At 44.7% G+C, this 20,157-nt stretch overlaps 1 protein-coding gene across 1 annotated transcript; it reads right to left on the reverse strand.

Moving 5' to 3' along the window:
- Positions 1–2,324: 2,324 nt before the first annotated feature.
- Positions 2,325–18,670, reverse strand: LIPM (lipase family member M). Its single transcript, XM_059172471.1, has 9 exons — positions 18,524–18,670; positions 15,722–15,839; positions 12,819–13,017; positions 11,882–11,991; positions 9,464–9,600; positions 8,732–8,878; positions 7,437–7,508; positions 6,182–6,253; positions 2,325–2,608 (listed from the first exon to the last, which is right to left on the reverse strand). The coding sequence occupies exons 1-9, from the start codon at positions 18,668–18,670 to the stop codon at positions 2,339–2,341; spliced, it is 1,272 nt and encodes a 423-aa protein (XP_059028454.1). The 3' UTR covers positions 2,325–2,338.
- Positions 18,671–20,157: the final 1,487 nt, after the last annotated feature.

Genomic DNA, 20,157 nt, shown 5'->3' on the forward strand with positions numbered 1-20,157 from the left:
TCCTGTAACCACTGAGACCTTCATTCAAAAACACCTTTCTGATTCTCCTGTGAATGTGAGGCAGCTACTAAGCTTGTTGATTCTGTTTATGTTCATTGGTAAAATTCAAAATAGCATTGTTAATTATTAGACAAAGGACTTCTTTACAAGAACTAGATCAATAGGGTGGGGTGGTATTTGGGTTACCCTTCTGGGGGAGAGAGAGAATATTGAAATATATTTCATAACTCCTTCATCAACGAGACCCAGTAGAAATACACACATTTAAAAAATGGTTGAATTTTGCAAGGTGAGACGGAGTCATTAATATCTTCCAACATGGACTAAACCACACTATTTGTGGTAACAAACAGTCTACCGAAAAGATTTACCATCCTTGAATAGAATAAGGGTTTAATGAAAATCCGATTCAGGAGTATTTATTGAACTATGTACAGAGCCTTACGGTACATGTTTTGTGAGGGGCATAGTAGGGTGTAGATCTAGATTCTGAAGCCCTTAAGTGTCTCTTAAATTATTTAAGACACTGCCCTATGACCCAGCAATTGCACTATTGGGCATTTACCCTAAAGATACAAACGTAGTGATCCAAAGGGGCACGTGCACCCGAATGTTTATAGCAGCAATGTCCACAATAGCCAAACTATGGAAAGAACCTAGATGTCCATCAACAGATGAATGGATAAAGAAGATGTGGTATATATACACAATGGAATACTATGCCGCCATCAAAAGAAATGAAATCTTGCCATTTGCGACAACATGGATGGAACTAGAACGTATCATGCTTAGCAAAATAAGTCAATCGGAGAAAGACAACTATCATATGATCTCCCTGATATGAGGAAGTGGTGATGCAACATGGGGGCTTAAGTGGGTAGGAGAAGAATCAATGAAACAAGATGGGATTGGAGGGAGACAAACCATAAGTGACTCTTAATCTCACAAAACAAACTGAGGGTTGCTGGGGGGAGGGGGGTTGGGAGAAGGGGGGTGGGATTATGGACATTGGGGAGGGTGTATGCTTTGGTGAGTGCTGTGAAGTGTGTAAACCTGGTGATTCACAGACCTGTACCCCTGGGGATAAAAATATATGTTTATAAAAAATAAAAAATTAAAAAAAGATTATTTAAGACACATTTGCATTGAATGAGGTCAGCAGGTGGCTCTGGGGAGTCGAATAAACATGAACTTTACACACCAGTATACCTCCGATTTGGTTTGTAAAATTATGCTCTCACTCATGTAATCTGTTAACTGTCATCTTTGAAACTGTGTGAACGCTGACCATTTTTCTAAAGACGTAAATCCAGATTTGTGGGTGAGTTTGGGCTCTTGCCGAGATCCAAAGACAGAATATGTGACCGTTTGTGTCATTTTGCTCATAACCTTCTAAAGCTTTCTTCCCGGTTTTTAATTTTTGAAGGCAGGAAACAGGGCCAGGCATTGGTAGCCTCAGGCAGTAAACGCTCATATGAGCTTGAACTTGGCACTAGGTACTGAAACATGGTTGTCCTTCATGCAGGGTGTAATGTACTTACTGGAAAAGTCACTGAATATCTTACTAGATCACTTCCTCTGAGACTCAACTCTTAAACTTGGCCCTCCCTAATGATGCTTAAAATACATTTCGTCCATACCGTTCTTTTTCCCTCCCACTCTCTCTCTCTTTCTTACAGCAGCTCAGCTTCGTGGGAGGGTATGTGCTATGGTAAGTGCTGTGAATTGTGTAAGACTGGGGAATCAGACCTGTACCCATGAAACAAATAACACATTACAGGTTAATAATTACAATAATAATAATAATAATAATAATAATAAAGCAGTTCAGCTTCCTGAGGTAGTGTGATGTCTTTATGGCAATAAGGTGAAAGTATCTTCCTTATTGTGTTATAGTTACAACAGTTCTGAGATTTAAGACTTCTGCCTCTGTCCCAATCCATCCCTTTTCTTGACTGTTCCCAAAATATGGCTTCTAGAAAAAAATTAACATTGTAAAGGGGTCTGCATGAATGACATATAGCTAATGTCCTAGCTAATTAGTCCTAGCTAATTTCTAGTTATCAGGTAAGACCAACTCTTCAGGATGGCAGAATGTAAAATAACACGTGAAACCTATGTTCACCCAATGCAAATTTTAATTAGTTGGAAAAAATTTAAATGTCCGTTTTAGTGTCATGTGTACTCTAGCTTCGCCCTCCCTTCTCCACTACTCCCTGACCCTCCCCCACCCCCATATGGGAGGTTTCCAGTTCTTAAAATCGTGAAAGTCCTCCAATCAGGGACCACCCCCCACCCCACCCCCTGGCCACCCAAGACTCGTCAGTATCAAGATGTTTCACAGGCTGACCCCGCATGTTCCCTGGGAGAAGCTGGTGTCCTCCTGCTTCATCAGATGTATGATCTCGTTGTACACACGGTGAGGAGCGTCCAAGCCCCAGATGAAATCCACATGTGCCCATTCCGGAATGTGCTTATGGTAGATGAGATTCGTCACCTCGGAGAGCAGCGTCTTCATGTCCTCTGGATTTGAAAGCCAGTCCTGACCCCCGGACCACATTGCGGTGGGGACCGTCATGTCTCTGACTTTGTACCTTATGGGAGTTGGCTAGAAAAAAAGGAATGGTTTTTTAGCTATCGATAACATGTGGGCCACAACTTCTATTTCAAGCCAACCAAGTCAAAATATGCCGTGTGTTGTGCAGAAAGAAACATGGGTGCTGCAGCCAAAGGGGACTGCATTTAGAGTGTCTGTTCAGCCCCTACTTGGAGGTACAGTTGGTTAGCCTCGGTTTCTTCATCTGTAAAATGGGGATAACACTTGTAACCACTTACAAAGTTAAGTGACAAACCATGTAAGTGACCTTCCACCTTAAGCATGAATTTTCAATTCGTTTTCTCCCTATTAGTAAATATTTAACACATACGTTGGCTTTGGAAGATAATGTTCCTGTCCTTTTAAAGGCTGATTTCACAAATTTCAGAGGGGTCAGAAGGAGAGATATTCTCGAGAGAAAGGCAAGAGATTGGAGCCCCGAGAAGGTCGCTAAGTCTTCACAGAGACTTTCTGGGAGAGCAAAGAGGCCTTGAGGCAGTCCAAGCTCAAAACCTGGGGAAGTCAATGGCACTAGAACTAGGGTTGTTTGAGCCTGGGGTTTGGGGGAAAAGTAACAATTATACTTTTGCTCCAGTCCCTGTCACCTGAAGAAAGGTATGTAGGATTCCAAACTGATGATCTCTCTTATTCAAATGGTGCTTCTTGATCAGACCGGCTGGCTGAGCTCCTCTGATCAGCATCCTTAGATTAGAGCTGAGCTCTAATCAAGCATCCAGAACTTTCCACAGTAAAGCTGAGCCCCAATTCTTCTCAGAAAATCCACCATGGAGCCAAGGGCTTCAACCCAGGAGTCCTGGTTGACTCTCTAAGAATTTTGAGTTCTAACCTGAGATTGTGATTTGCAATAAGGAGTATATATTTGCACTTTATCCCCACTTCTGGCACAGAATTCTTTACTCTTGGATTTTACCCAGTGATGAGAGTTAGTAAGTGTCTTTTCTTAAGTCAGTGAGGTGGCTTTTGGACTTGAGGTAAGGATGGGGGCCATTGGAGCCAAGTGGAGCCAGTGGAGCCAAGCCTGTGAATGGAGGGTTAGAACTTTCAGGGCTGCCCCCAGCCTCTAGGGAGAGGAGGACGCTGGACATTGAGTTCAATCGCCAATGGCCAATAATTGAATCAATCATGCCTATGTGATAAAAGCCTCTATAAAAACCCTCAACAAGGTTGGGGAGCTTCCAGGCTGGCGAACACATGGAGATTTGGGGAAAGCCGTGGGCTGGGAGAGAGCTGGAAACTCCTTGCCCTTCCTCCATACCTTGTCCCCTGTAATTATTCCTTCTGGCTGCTCCTCAGTTACGGTCTTTTGTCATAAAGGGGTGATCTAGGAAGCAAAATGTCTCTCTGAGTTCTGCGAGCCAACCTGGCAAATTAATAGAACCCAAGGAGAGGGCTGTTAGAATTTTTCAGAATTTTTCTGACCTGTGGGTCAGAAGCACAAGAAGAACCTAGACTTGAGACCGGTGTGTGAACTGGAGGGCAGTCTTAGCACACCAAGTCCTTACTCTGACACTCTCTCCAGGTAGTGTCAGGATTGAGGTAGATAGCAGGTCACCCAGCTGGGGTCTGGAGACTTGCCTGTCTGCGGTGTGTGGGGGGAGGAAATCTCCCCATGCCCCCCTCCCCCACAGAGATGATCAAAGTCACCTTTCATGCTCTAAATTAGATATGAAAACTTGGTGCATTCCACGGCACAAGTCATATATATTTTTTATTTTACAGGCACCTGAATTCAGGTCGAACTCTAAGGTGCTGCGATTCTAGAATGCCTTTTTTTTGCATGCGTGTTTTCTTTTTCTTTCCTGGGGCCTACGTCGTGTGAGCTGCTCTCTCTAGAGTTTAAAACATTAATGTTGGTCATTGAAAACCATCTTGGAGCCGGAATGCTTTCTCCAAAGACATGTTTTAGGAAATGGCGAAGAAGGACCTAATAAAAAGCAGCAAATGGGGGCGCCTGGGTGGCTCAGTGGGTCATGATCTCAGGGTCCTGGGATCGAGCCCCACATTGGACTCTCTGCTCCACAGGGAGCCTGCTTCCCCTCTCTCTCTGCCTGCCTCTCTGCCTACATGTGATCTCTGTCTGTCAAATAAATAAATAAAATCTTAAAGAAAAAAAAAAGTAGCAGATGCCTGTGACTTAGAGTTTGCTAGTCAGGGCACTCCCCAGTCTATCCCATTTCCTAGGCTTTTGGATCTAGACTGATGGACGGGAGTGGATATTATGTATGATCCAAGATTCTCAGAGGTTGGCCTCTGTCTGCTGGGCTCCCTCTAGCTTGATGTTCCTATGGTCAGAATTTCTTTGCGTTCACACACAAGATAACCAATGATCTTCAGTGGGGATCTTCTGCTCAGAGGAGCATAACTCTCCCTTCTGACTCTCCACACCTGTTCATTTTGTTCTAGAGCATTGGCTGTGCATTTTCTTTTTTTTTTTTTTTTAAGATTTTACTTATTTATTTGACAGACAGAGATCACAAGTATGCAGAGAGAGAGAGAGAGAGAGAGGAGGAAGCAGACCCCCGCCAAGCAGAGAGTCCGATGAGGAATTCGATCCCAAGACCCCGAGATCATGACCTGAGCCAAAGACAGAGGCTTAACCCACTGAGCCACCCAGGTGCCCAGCTGTGCATTTTCTTAGATAAGGTAATAACTTTTCATACTTCTCACTTGCAAATGACAGATGTGTTAAAAGTGTGACCAGCAAAACTCTTAAGGAAAATCTAATCCTGGGGGAACCTGGGTGGCTCAGTCAGTTAAGCGTCTGCCTTCAGCTCAGGTCAGGATCCCAGGGTCCTGGGATGGAGCCCTGCATTGGGCTCCCTGCTCAACAGGGAATCTGCTTCTCTCTCTGCTTCTCCTTCTGCTTGTACTCTCTCTGTGTCACATAAATAAATATCTTTTTAAAAAGATTATCTAGTCCAATTAATCATCATCATCATCATCATCATCATCATCATCATCTTTTAAGTAGGCTGCATACCGAGCATGGAGCCCCATGCCGGGCTTGAACTCATGACCCTGAGATCAAGACCTGAGCTGAGTTCAAGAGTTGGATGCTTAACCGACTCAGCCACCCAGGCACCCCAGTCCAATCATTTTTAAAGATAAAGACATCAGGATCAGCAGAATGAAAGCAGCCTATCCATGACCCCACAGATGAGAGACGGAAGCAGGACTCACAAGCAACCCTTACTTGCTCTTTTATGGGCCATGAAGGAAACTCACCCCTGCCATCCTCATTCCTGGTTTTATTTTTTATTTTCATTTATTGATCCTAAAAGGGTCCTTCTAGCAACCACCACAGCCTACACTCTTCCCTTCACTAGATCTATGTCCTCTTACTCCTCAGAAGCCCAAGGGTCCTGTTCATGGTGGCAGACTCATCAGGAAAGTTCTCCTGATGAGAACTTTAGGAAAGCAGGAAGCCTATCGTAGAAGCTGGGAGCTTCTCTCTTTTCAAATGGAGTCAAGCCCGAACTCGTATTTTTATTCCCGCTTCTACAGAAAACCGTCGTTATCACTTCCCTCCCTTTTATTTCAGGAGGATGTGTTTGATTTTCATACCTGATTGCCCTTCTCCAGATTTTTGGTCTCGCTCCCCCAGTCATATGCCCGGAGTTCCCCAGAATTCATTGCCTAAAAGGAGACAGATGGACATGGTCTTCAAACGCGTCCCTGGATAAGGGTGGCGGGAGGGGCGTGCAGGTGCTAAGCCAGCGGAGGGCAAAATCTGAGGCTGCCCTTCCCTTCAGTGTTAGGAGAATCTTCGAGAAAGCATCTGGGCAAGAGAGTAAGGCCCTTTTGGGAAGAAAGCTGCACTGGAGATGCTCTTGCCACCTTGTCCTTCAAATCCAGAAAGTGCATCCCTACCGTGGTCCACGACAGGTGGCTGTCCTGCACACCTCCGCGGACTGCGACGGGAGAACGCCCACTAGAGCCCTTCCGTGCGGTGATCCCAGGAGAAGGTGACCGGAATTTCACCCAGGGCAGACTTCTTCGTTCCTTTTGATTGTAAGGTCTCCCTCCCCATTTACAGGCACACACTCACACACACATAGAACCACGACCTTAGAGGAACAATTTAACTAGGCTCTAAATCCTCAGAGCAAACCGGACTGATATTTGTGATTTTTAAATTTCACCCTCAGTATTCTTGAATTCGGAGCCCTCCGGGTTTTGTTCAACGAGATTATGGCTGGAGTAGATGAGGACCCAAGGTTAGCTGTGTTCTGGCTCTCTATCTTTATCTCCATCCTTATTTCCACAGCAAATCGGCCACCCTTCAATATCGTCTATAAGGAGCGAGATTAGGCACAGTGCTTCCTTATAGTGACACAGGAATTAGCCTCCGCACGGTCCCTGAATGCATCCTGGGTGATCCGAGAAGGGCTCGTGGCCCCCAGAGACAGAGACAGTGACTGGTGATCAGTGATTGGGGGTGAAGTCTGCAGCACGAAGTTCTCCTCTGAATTAGGTTCTCCTCTGAATTGTGCCGGAGGAGCCCAGAAAAAGAACGGAAACGTGATCTCCGGCCTCCTCTGTGAGGTGACTAGAGGCAGAGGAAGGTCTCACTTGGACCACCTGAAGTCACACTCTCAAGGTCCACTGAGGATTCCTTGGGCCAACCCTCCCCTCCCTGCCACTATCTCCTGAAAAGAGATTCAGGGTTCTGGATCATGGTGGCAACAGCATTGACAAGATCATATTCTATCCAGAAATAAATGTGAAATAAACCTTGGCTGTCAAGAGACAAGCTTTGAGTGCCCTAGACAATGTATGCAGAGACCCGCGGCAAAGACGACGGAGTTAGCCTTCCTACCTGGCTCCAGTGCAGGATATTTTGCACGGATGTTCCTGCCAGCGTATGAGCGACGTACACATTTGCTCGGCTCTGTAACAGAACACAAGTGGTTCGTAGGGCATGGGAAACCCACAAGACGTGTGCCTTGGCCAGACCACGTCTGCAGGGTGTTAGACTAAGAAACGGGAATATCATCAAGTTATCAGCAATTATTCACAGAACAGTAATATACACATGTGTGTAAATAAAAATGCCACTGAGTGTGTCCCAGGACACCTGTATTTGTCATCTCAGAAGAGTTGCTCTTTAGACAACTGATTTCTTTAAAAAAAAAAAAAAAAAAAACACCTTGTCAGAATAAGTAAGGACAAGGGAACTAAACTGGATTCAAATCCCACCTCTGCCATTCTCTGTTTAGGTCGATTTGGGAGTAGTTGAATTCATGAGATCTCGGGACACTCGTCTATGAGAGGGGGCTACTGATGACTCCTGTCTCATAGGATTGTTAACAGAGAAGCACTCAGCCCGGCACATAACAAATGCTTATCAAACAGTAGCGATTGGTCATATTATTATATAAAAAAGAAAAAAAATTTCTGGAGTGAAAGATGTGTTCCTCCAGCTTCTAGAGAAGCTGCTGGTAGATAGCAGCCCACTGCTAGGCTTCCTTGGGGGGCCACCCCACGTGCAGAGAGCTGCCCTGCCCAGGGTCTCCCCTGGCGACATCTGTAGCAAATGACAGGTTGAGGTGAGAGTATAGAGACCGACCCTCTCACTCTAACTTGGGACAGCTTGGAAGGGTCACCCCACCTTCACATCCAGCTGCATCACAGCTTGATGTTTTCAACCTACCGAATCCTGCTTCCTTCCCTTCCCTAGCATCATTCCAAGGGTATAACCCCAAATCGCTGTGCACACTATTTTTTTGCCCCCAAGTGTGCTTTCTGAGGAAGCCTCACGGTGACCCCCTGATGAAGGCTATGCCAAAGCTCAAATGAAGCTCTGGGATGTCCCATGAATTGACAAATTAGAAGGACCCAAGAAGAAAGATGAGTTCCCCGATGCCCGGCAGCTCTCTCTTTTGCATACGGTCACCTCATGTAGTAAAGGGGCTTTCCATCCACCATCTATGACGTCTATGTCTAGCAATGCCCTCATGCCAGCCTCGACTCAGCGTTGAAGTATTTTCCGCACGTGAGTATGATTTGAAGAAGACGCGGTACGTCTCCCCTGGCATTAGCTCACTCTCAGGAGGTGAGACTCACTCCTCGTTTTGCTTTGGAAAACTAAGAATGGATGAGGTTCCCATTTACCATGTTCATGTTGTTCGTATTAAATCCTCCCATTAGTAACATGACGTTGCTACAAATCTGATCCATAATTATCTGACCACACAGGTAAATAGCAAGCTGTCTGAAGAATCTGGTCTGGTACAGAAATTCCTTCTTGCCAAACAGTCCCTGTTAAAAAACGACATGGAATCGTAGTCGTTACGTTACAGTGAAAAAGAAGTGTATCTAGTTTAAGAGCATACAGACCTTCCAAAACTGATAATGGAGTCATGTCCCCAATAAGCCCATTCTAAGTTGCAAATATTGGTAAGTCAAAGCCTGGGAACTGTGGCTGCTGCCTACCTCATGAGAGAGGTTTGTCTCCAATATCACTAGCCCAGGAAAACTTCAACATTCAGGGGTGCCTGGGTGGCTCAGTGGGTTAAAGCCTCTGCCTTTGGCTCGGGTTGTGATCTCAGGGTCCTGGGATCGAACCCTGCGTCGGGCTCTCTGCTTGGTGGGGAGCCTGCTTCCCCCTCTCTCTCTGCCTGCCTTTGCCTACTCTCTGTCAAATAAATAAATACAATCTTTTAAAAAAATCTTAAAAAAAATTCTAAGTATGATTTCTGCTAAAAGTGTATCACTTTTGCACCGTCATTAAGTCAGAAGGCCATGAAGTCAAGCTATTGTGAGTTGGGGGTGTCTGTATGTCTTAGCGAGCTGGGTTGGAGGACTCGTCTATGCACACAAGGAATTATCTGAGGAGTCACGTACCTTGATCATCATATCCGGAAGCAACAAAAATTTGGTACTAGGGCCTTTTGCATGTTTAACAGTGGCTATGGGCGCTAATGCAAAATACATTTTGATTTTCTGAGCCAACTCTGGCATGGTGGAAAAAGCAATAAAGCCTACAAGAGAAGAGACAGGTCAGTGTGGATACTGTGTATCCTAGAATCCATAAGATGATAATTGTACTCTTATCAAGTTATTTCAGTAACTATGAGTGATTGTATCTTAATTGTCCTAGGAAAGTTTGAGCTCCTTGATGGGGAAAACACCAGCAGCCATACACCTCAGTGTTCCCTACAACACCTGGCATCTACCTTCTAGCTAGTAGGTTCTCCCTGCATTATTGAATTAAACTATTGAGTCTAATGGTACAGACTTTGAGAAAACATATATTCAGAGAAGTAACTGTGTGCTGGACACTTTTCAGGGCACTTTTGTGGTTCTTACCTCATTGAATTCTTAGACTCTCGTGAGGTACTTTTAACAGATCTCTACTTCACAGTGAATGAAATTGAGAATTAGAGAACTTGCCTATTTATCAGTATGAAGCAGGTTCTGTAGTATAATGGGTGTTGGGATAGTAGGATTTCCGCTGGCCTCCTTGATGCCTACATTTTCTGGAACCCTAACTGTACCATGATCTAATAGACAAGCTATCTACTGAACTGGGTCCCAGCTCCTATTTTTGTCATAGACCAGGTCTGGGACCCTGGCTAAATCAATCTGTGCCTCAGTTTTTATGTCTGTGAAAGTCTCTGAGTTACCAGCATGTGGGGACCATCTCTGTGGAGCCTTGGTGAGAAAAAAAAAGGCTATCACATAAAGCCACAGCTTGGTCACTGTATTTGAAATACTCTGCCTCTGTGAACTCCCTGTCTAGGCTGTATTTGCAGCTTGAGGGGGAGGGGAGCTGGGCAGAGGAAGACCTGTGTCACGTGACTTCCTCCAGTTCCCGGAGGTGAGTGAGTATTCCTGAAGAAAGTGTCCTCCCACACTGTTCTCTCCACGTGATCAGGCTTGGCAGCCACATGCAAAGGCAGGCCCAAGAGTGACTCATTCCTCTTGCCCTCCCAGCTGCACCATCAGTAGGACTGGGTTGGAACTCCATTAAACTCTATTCCTGCTGCATTGTGACCCTATTAGAACTCCCCTTGAATGTCAAGTTTGAGAACTCTAGCTGACTTCTCCCAGCGATACTTTTTCTTTATGCAAACCTAGTATAAGTCCTCCATCTAAGCAGCTCCATGGTTGACAACCAGAGGAATCCTATTATGCTTTTTTGTTCCCTTTCTCGTCTCGAAAGGGCATTTGGTTCATCATCAGCACCTTTGTCTTAATGCCAAGCTGAACAATTTGAATGTAGAGCAAAGAGAACCTCAGAGGCCTCTGGCCATTCAAGCGGAAGCAGGTATTAACACCCCAAATTGCTTTCTGTGAGGGGTGTGGCAAGACGTGTCATCCCCAGAGTCAGTTCATGGTATTGGAAAATCCAGAGAGGAAAATGTGAAAGGTGGACCCTTTTTGCTCGCCAGAGAGCATCAAATAAAAATAAGCCCACTGAACTCCTGCCCTGAGTTCCAGGGAGGCTGTGCTCCCCTGTCTCCTTAGAATCCCATTCCTTGGCCGTCCCCTTTGGGTTTGGCTCAGGGTGAAGGCAAAGAGTGCTCTCTGCCCTCGCAGGAGAGCCTTCTCCTCATGGCACACACTGCATCCCTCCTTGTCCCGGTCTAAGCCAAACACACTTTTCCTGCGGGCTTTGATCTGAGAGAGAGCCAGAGGACATAGCCTCCACTCCCGTCTCCCTGGCAATGACCTGTACCCAGCAGAGGCCGTGAGTTACGGTTTCTCACAAATTCACCAAAAGCAGAAGGACAACAGCATGAAATTCCAGACATTGGCTATAGAAGGGAAGGAAAAAGACTTGAATGGAATCCTCCAGCTGCCCTGTCTGTTGTGTAATAATCATTCTTACTGTTTAATGGGATTGAGTGCGCTGTCTGGGCCAGAAACTGCACTTAGATTTGTGTCTTAGACAAAACCCTTGCCTCACAGAGAGGATCCACATTGTTCCTGAACTTCGAACACCTCTGACTCCCCTACAAGGAAGTTACTCTCTTCATGTTGTGGATGAGGAAACTGGGACCACAGGTGTTGGACAAATCACTCAAGGACATTCACCCAAGATATGGTAGAGCCAGATGTGATCTAATCCTACATCTGCCTGCCGCCAGAGTCCTTGCCCCTTCTGCTCCTTCAGTCCCTGGCTTCCACAGTCCCAGAAGAGTCACCGAAGAAGACAGAGCCAGAGATGAGAGAAGGTCGGGTGCCAGACCCCAGGCACTGCCGAGCACCATACGCCCATGTCCCTGACTATACAAACCTGCTCTCCATTGAACCTACCCATGGTGGTGCCCTGTGAGTAGCCGACATAATAGATCTTTTCCTGGCCAGTTTTCTGCAAAATAAAGTTTATGACTGCAGGAAGGTCAAACCTAGCCATCTCATCATAACTATAAAGGGGAAAAGACAAAGTTACATGAAAAATTATAATCAGAAACAATGAAAGAAGCCCCTGGGGTTTACAAACAAGCCCCCAAGTCATCAGCCCCACTAGCTTGTGACCATGCCCCTCAGGATGGACTTGTTTCACCCCTGTGACACATGGGGGTCTCTGGGCTCACAGACCACTTGCACTATTTGCATCCTGCTGTTTTCTCCAGGTAGTATCACAGAGCGATATCATCCTCAATGAATATATACTGAGCACGTGATCTGCCTCCTTGTAGAAATGTCCTGCTATATAGTTATTGGAACAACACCCGGCCTTACGGATTCATTTGTATGGAAAGGATTAAAAATGCCGCAGGGCCCTTCTCTGATATAGGTTGAAATAAAGAGCAGGTTAAATGCCGATAAGTAATTTACACAAAAACATTAGAAGCTGTGAGATATGTATTAGCCAAATTAATAATCCCTAGGGCTTACTAGTTTCCCTGATATCTCTAATGTTGCCTGATCTCATTGCTTTCTGGGGGTACAAGTCCTTGTCATTATTCGGGGGTGGGGGAGTTTGTTCCAGGATATGCATTTACAAGGACATGGACCTACACACCTTCTCTCAACTACCTGACACCAACTACCATTATTAGCCAGGCCTATTAGGCAGGCCCATTCTTCTATTGGGGAAACCCATCCTCCCCACTACTTCCCCCAAATTAAAACAACTGGGGGCTCTCTACCAAGATGGTGCATCCAAAGTAAATTATCCAAATGCTAGAAGTCCTATTCTTTACCCGGTTCTCCCCAAGACATCCGTGTCCGCCTCCACCCGGTATACCTGAAAGCCCAGAACTCATCTTGGTCTACGGAGAGGGTCTTGTGTTTCCGAGACCAGGTGTTCCCCCTGCTGTTCCCCAGCCACACGTCAAAACCGGCATCTGCCAAAATGAAGCCCAGGCTGTTGTTGGGCAGGTTGGAGATCCAGTTGCTGGCGTCCCCAAGCAGGCCGTGCTGCAGGAACACCACCGGCCTCGGTCCTATGTGCAAGAGAATTTCAGCCATTAGACATGTTCTCCAACTTCCTTGTTACCCTCTCGTGTGCAAGCGCCTTCAAGTTCAACAGAACCGTGTTCAAATTTTGATTTAGCTGTTTGTTAGATTGATTATATTAGTTGGTCACTTAACCTGTCTGTGTCTCAATTTCTTTACCAGAAAAACGGGATTTTTGTTAAGACTAGGTAAAATAGTGCACAGGGAGCAGATACGACGATGCCTGGTGTAGAGAAACGATTGGTAGAGTTCGGGTTCAATTGTTGCATTTCTGTAGTTCTTACTCTCACTCGGTGTGTCTGGGCTGAGGATATTGGAAGTGCCCAGGAAACAGCATAGTCTAATAATTAAGGTAATTATAAATATAATGATATATTACATAATTAAATATATATATATATATAATCATATTATAAAATTATATATATATGTATTTGCCATAGGTATCATATGTATAATGATTTAATGATTACAGGCCCTTCATGTCAAAAAAAAATTCACAAGCCACCTGAAGGAGCTCCCCATTGCTCAAATATGGGAAAATTTGAGATTCAAAATAAATAATGATAGCAATAAATCATATCCCAGTGAATAAGTTAAGAATGTGTGAGTCTAGGGGCACTTGGGTGGCTCAGTCGGTTAAGTGTTGACTCTTAATTTTGACTCAGGTCATGATCTCGGGGTCAGGGTCTCGGGGACCCATGATCGCTTGTGCCCCTGACTCTTTAAAAATATCAAGGTCAAAAGAGACAAAACTTGAGAAATTTGTTTCAGTTCATAAAGGAGACAAAAAGTCATGAAGACTAAATGTAGCATATGACCTTGGATAAGACAACTGACCAGAAGGAAGATCAAATACAAAGGACTTTGGTATAACTGAAAATGTATGAATATGGGCTATGCAGTAGCTACTAATATCCATAAGTGTTAATTTCCTGATTTCTTGATAGATGTATTGTGATGATAAAAGAGAACATCCATCCTTCTTTTTAGTGAAAGGGATCAGGATAGGACCCAGCCTACTGGGTGATTTTCTCCTTGAAGAGGTTAAATGGGAGGTGCAGGAAAAATACTGGCCACTAGAGGGGAGTATTCTGCACCAACTAGATCCAAAGGGCAGATGGATCCGTGTGTTGAACTCCCTGACTCTGGGGGTTTTGAGAGAACTGTATAAGTAAACAGGATATGAGAACAGTCTCCATCCACGAATAGGGGTGCAGGTGACCCATGAGTTCTGACACCGCCACAGTCGCTTGATTGCTTGGAAAAGCTGTGCCTTGCTTACCTCCTACGATTTGCTGGGCTCAGCAAAAAGTTCTTTTTGCATCTCCAGGCTCTCTGTTTATTTGTATAAAATTCATTCGTTCATTCATTCCACACAGATTTATTGGCATCTAGAATGTGCATGGCATTCTTTTAGGCACTGGCTGTATAGTTTTCAATAAAATTGATAAAGTCCCAGCTTCCAGGGAGTTTACATTTTGGTTGCGAGAGACAGATAATAAACCAGCAAATTATCTATTATACTAGGGGGTAAGCGCTGTAGGGAATGTAGGCAGGATAAGAGGCCAGACCCTAGTAGGTGGCAAGGGGCTGCTTCAAACGCACCAAGGTTGGAGCAGGCTGGACTTATAGAAAGCACAGCTGTGCAGGAGGTATATTAGAAAAAAAAAAAAAAAAGCTGGTTTTCAAAGAGCTGCACACGTATAAATTAGAATAAAACAGAACCCTGAAGCTCCTTTACACCAAAGAGGATAGCCTTCGCCGGCAGTCTCAGGTCTTAATTAAGGACGTGGGCTAGAGTGGCAGACAGGTCTTGATTTGAACACAAGTTTTGCAATATTCTAGCAAGTGCTAGCATAGGCCTTCTGGGCAAGTTACTTAAACTCTCTGAAGAGCCAGTCACTTCAGATTATTGTGAAAGTTAAGAAAGACTAATGCAATTAAAGCACACGGCATCCTAGCTGCTGTTTGCAAAGAACACAGTATGAAGCTGTATTATCTGGACTCATGGTAAATATTATAGTTGCTGCTATAAACGTCGAGCTAAAGAATTCAAAGAACTCGAGCACACTTTCGTTGGTAATGAATGTGACTATTTTTAAAAAGCCAGCAGTAGCTGAAAATCTCATACAAAAGATAAATGTAATTTCATGAAAAAATATATCAAAAAATTAAAAATGTGTACCTATTGTCCGATTTCTTAAACAAAAACAAAAGCAAAAACAAACAAAAAAACAACCTCAGCGAAAAGCTGGCAACATCCCAAATACTTGAAATGCTTTTCGGATAGGGAATACAGAGTACGCGTGGTGGGTGCCATATTGCAGTTTGCATTCTCCATGAGCAAGGGTTGGTATGGTCTGTTCAAGAGACCATCAGTGGATATTCTAGAATATCTGTATAAGAGGGGTTGGGAATGGGTCAAGAAATGGGCTTTTCTTGAAGGTCTTTTTTTTTTTTTTTTTTTTCAAAGCAGACACTATGTTTCTTTGAGATCATTGGGGATATTTGGGATAACTGCGGTGGTGGTGATGAGGAGAATGGGGGGGGTGAAGTTATCTTTTGGCACAAACAGTGGGTTCCAGTCTATAATAAGAGTCCAAACTCCCCTCGACACACTCTAACCACAAGGAAATCATTACTATAGAGAAGGCTGCCATGTTGGGATGGTATGTGGTTGAACTATACCTGTCTTTTTAAGTTGCGCAGGGCCTTGAGGAATTCTGTTAACAGAAAGGATGTACCCATCTTCTGTCACAACTTCGTACTCCTCACAAGGATAACCTTGATGTCGGATGATTTCGCTCTAAGGAAAAAGCAGTGTCTTTTGAGTTCAGTTCTGTATGGCTATACTCTCAATGATCCAAAAGTAAAACAGAGATTCCTTGACTCTGGAAGATAAAGAAAGGAGTCCCTTCTTTTCCCCATTTACTGATATTATCTTAGAAGAACTAACCAGCCCTCTCTAGTATTTATTTTCTTTGCCTTTAATGTAGAGAATGGACTAGAATGTGGTTCTCAAAGTGTGGGCCCTGGACCAAAGGGATTGAATTGGAAACTCTGAGGAGAGGTCCCAGCAATTTGTGTTTTAACAAATGCCTTTGGACATTCTGATTCACTCTAATGTTTAAGAACCACTACACCAGAACCCTGATTTCAAAGCCTGGGTACATGCTGAAATTTTCTGGGGACACTTAGAGGTATAGTTTCCTAGGCTCACTTCAGATATGGGACCAGATAATTGCAATGAAGTCAACGAGGCATTCTTCCCAGGACAGCTTCAGAGAACCTTCAGGCCACGTGTTCCCTGTGGCTCTTTTCACCTCTAAGAAGCACAGGCTTAAGAACAGGAGCTCTTAACATTTTTAGGTCAGGGAGCCCTCAGGGCATTTGAGGAGACCGATAAAAATGGATACACACATGGACACGGGGACTTTTTTTTTTTTTTTTGGACACATTTTTGGATCGCCTTTTAGGGGTTCCTGATTCCTGGTTGCCTATATGTTGACCCCTGTTAAAGGACCCCTACTCTACACAGATATCACACGTAGAAACTCTGTAAAACAGGAAGCTTCAGAAATCTCCTCAGTAGCCTCCCTATTACTGCCCACCGTCATCGCCCAGAGTGGGGTATCACTTCTCTCAGCTTTAACAGGACCGTGAGGAGAAAGCCAGGTGTGAAATGCCCAGTGTAGTGCCTGGGGAAAGGGGGCACAGTAGTTAAGAGAAAGGCCCTTGAGGTCCCCTGCTTGAGTTTTATTCCCGGTTCTAACACTAATACACAAAGCAGCTGTGTGATCTTGGAAAAATTACTTAACCTGTCCCTGTTCTTTAATTTGCTCATCTGCAAATCAGCTATACCCACGGTCTTTACTCCCTGGGGTTCTGGCAAGGAATGTGAAGAGATAATGCATCTAGAATGATCACTAGGTTACCTGGCACGTAGTAGGTATTCAATGAGCGATAGTGACTACTAAAATTAAAAATCACTCCCACCTTCCCAAGTCACTCCCATTCAGTGGCAGACTTCTGCTTAAGAGATCTTTTTCCAGAAAAACTTCCCTGAATTCCCTGGATTAGGTCCCCCTCTTCTTTATTTTCATCTTTGATTTCACAGCTATCCTAATTAGTAATGGAGGGTCTATTTTCCTGCTGGACTGGAAGTTCTGAACTTGCGTCTTTTGGCGTTCGTAGATGTCTCTGGAACATCACTGACTAGCACATTAACAAGGGATTGCTAGGTGCTCAATTAACACTAGCTAGAAAGACTCAAGCAAGAAGCCAGTTGTAACCCCAAATACAGGCTAGATTATATCCATATAAATCAATCTACAGAATCAAATCCATTTAGGATCTGAACAGCTCGTATTCTATACATCGAATGTACACCAGTAATTATATGGATTTCCTATTTTACTTTGCCTCTCCAGGCGTAAACACTCAATGGCAGAGTCTGACTCAGTGGGTTTTGGTGTTAGGGTTCCTGAAGCCCCAACAACGCCCAGTGCTCGGCACACCCAGTGGGTGAGGCTTGGGGAGACCGGTTCTGCCTCCAGTCGAAGACATTGCCTCCATGCAGTAGCTCAGCGGAATGTGTGTAGGATCCTCCCAGGGCCGGCAAGCTGGTGGGAGCCTCTTCTCACCCGGGAGGATTGATTGCACGTTGGTTACAATTATGAGCTTTGTGTCCAGGCAGGCCCAGATCTAAACTGTGGCTCTTCTACCTGCCGGTGGTACGGCCTAACTGAAGTTGCTTACAGCTCCTTGTTCTCAGGTCCTTGGTTTTGAAAAATGGGGATGATCCCACCCACTGATTGGGCCGTACCTCAACAGATTTTGATCACTGTGTCTGCCATGCGGTGAGTCTAACTCTATGGCAGGCTTTCCTAAACTCAACACAGAACTTGAACATAAGCCCAACACTCTGGATTACCTAAAAGGACCTTGCATCATTCATGAGTCTTACGTACATGAGGCCCTCTCTAGATTTCACCAAGGCTCCCTTCTTGCCAGTTGACTGAGGTCCCAGTCCGAAAGAGGGTACGAAGAATGGATGCTTCTAGAAGCTGGTGTCCTGACAGTAAGCGGGGAGGACTGAGCCCTTTCTAATATGGGAGCAAAAAGGATAGGAGTAAAAATCACAGGTGGAGTGGAATTGCACAGGGTCTGGGTGTGGCTTAAGATACCACGATGATTTCTGTGCTCCTAGAATGAACTGAAGAATCCAAGAAAATTTTACATTGTGCTTGGGGCCAAGGGATTAAGTCATTCCCCTGAGTCTACCAAATTTCTTCAAGGAGGATGAAGGCTATTGACACATACCCAGGTTAGCATTCCTCCCAGTACAACATGCTTATTTATGTCTATGCTCTGCTATCAAAAATCACCACCACATAGAAATATAATATATAATGCAGATAATACACAGATGCAAAAGTAAGTATGTGAGCCACTTCCTTTCCCCCCAAACACAGAAAAACTCCAACTTACAATATTCATGAATGCTTCTGGATCCACAGCTTTCGTTGGCATACATCCTGAATTCACATCTCTTTGGAGCAAATATGCCACCAGAATCAGAAGCCACATCTCCATTCTGTGGGAGACAATCCACACGCCTGACAAGATCCTTGGCATGATCCAACATCTGCATTTATTGATTTTTTTCTTTTCCTGGCAATGTCACAATTCAATCCTAACGTCAGCACGATCTACAGCTTTAAAAGCTTTCCTACATGTTCCATCCAGGATTCTTCCCCCAAATTTGGAAGCAAATCCAACAAGCTTGGTGGACAGGGAAGAAAGAGCTGGAAGCAGAATGGAAACGTGGCCCAGGATGTCTCAATGCCACCAGCCCCTCCCACTCCTCCCAGAAGGCACAGTCACCAGCCCTCAACTTCTAGCTGGGTAGAACCTTCTTTCATACTGCCTGGAGAGATGCGCATATGAGACAGCCCATAAAACCCTTGTTCTTCTTCCATAAGGAAACAGGAACCCCAGGGAAGACCATTTTTTCTTTTTTCTTTTTCCCTTGTTTTTGTCTTTCTTTGGAGAGTGGAAAGATACAGAGTCTGCAGAAAACTTTGCAAGCTTCTATAGTCACATTCAAAGACTTCAATGATCAGTCTTTTTTTTTTTTTTAAAGATTTTATTTATTTATTTATTTGTTTGACAGAAAGAGACAGTGAGAGAGGGAACATAAGCAGGGGGAGTGGGAGAGGGAGAGGGAGAAAGAGGCTTCCTGAAGGGTGGGGAGCCCAATGCGGGCTGGATCCCAGGACCCTGGAACCATGACTTGAGCCGAAGGCAGAAGCTTTGCTGACTGAGCCACCCAGACACCGCCCCCACCGCTAGTCCTTTAACTGCAGATCAGTGAGATGGTACGTAGTTTTATTTAACATGTCAAGGAATGATGGGACATTTTCTCATCTTAGCAATGGATGAGATCATCGATTAGAAGAAAATGAATCTTCCACATTTAAGCCATTTCTCTGTGGCTCGACTAAACAGACACACGCAAAAGGGTTTTATTCTGGGTTATAATCATGAGCTAATGCCGAGAGGTTCCTGAGACAAATACCTGGCAATTAAATCACCTGCAATAACTCAGCTGAGTTGCAGCCTAGTTATTTTCACGACCGGAATGTCCCAATCGGATCAACCGTGGGGTGGTGCGAGCACTTCCTTACCCTACTGCTATTGAAGCAGGCCAGAAGGACAGACTCAACTGTCATTGTGAGTAAAGAGTGTGTTAGAATTTAAGAAAATAAAAGAATACAAAACCAACCATTATTGGAAGGGACATATTTCTTTGTTTAGGGAGATGGACGAGCCATGAGAGACTCTGGACTCCGGGAACCAGAGGGTTACGGTGGGGGGAGGGGTGAGCGGGGTGGGTGGGGGATGGGGAACCGAGTGATGGTATTAAGGAGGGCACACGTGGTGATGAGCCCTGCGTGTTACAGGCAGCTGATGAATCGTTGATCACTTCATCAAAAGCTAAAAAAAAATGAACTGAGCCAACAGCAGCCACACTAACTTAGAGACGCCTGGAATGTGGTTGGTGAAGGAGCCGAAGCTAGAACAGGACCTGCGAGTCCCTGAGAACGGACGGCCCACGGTCT

The sequence above is a fragment of the Mustela lutreola genome, chromosome 4 (assembly GCF_030435805.1).
Source record: "Mustela lutreola isolate mMusLut2 chromosome 4, mMusLut2.pri, whole genome shotgun sequence".
NCBI lineage: Eukaryota > Metazoa > Chordata > Mammalia > Carnivora > Mustelidae > Mustela > Mustela lutreola.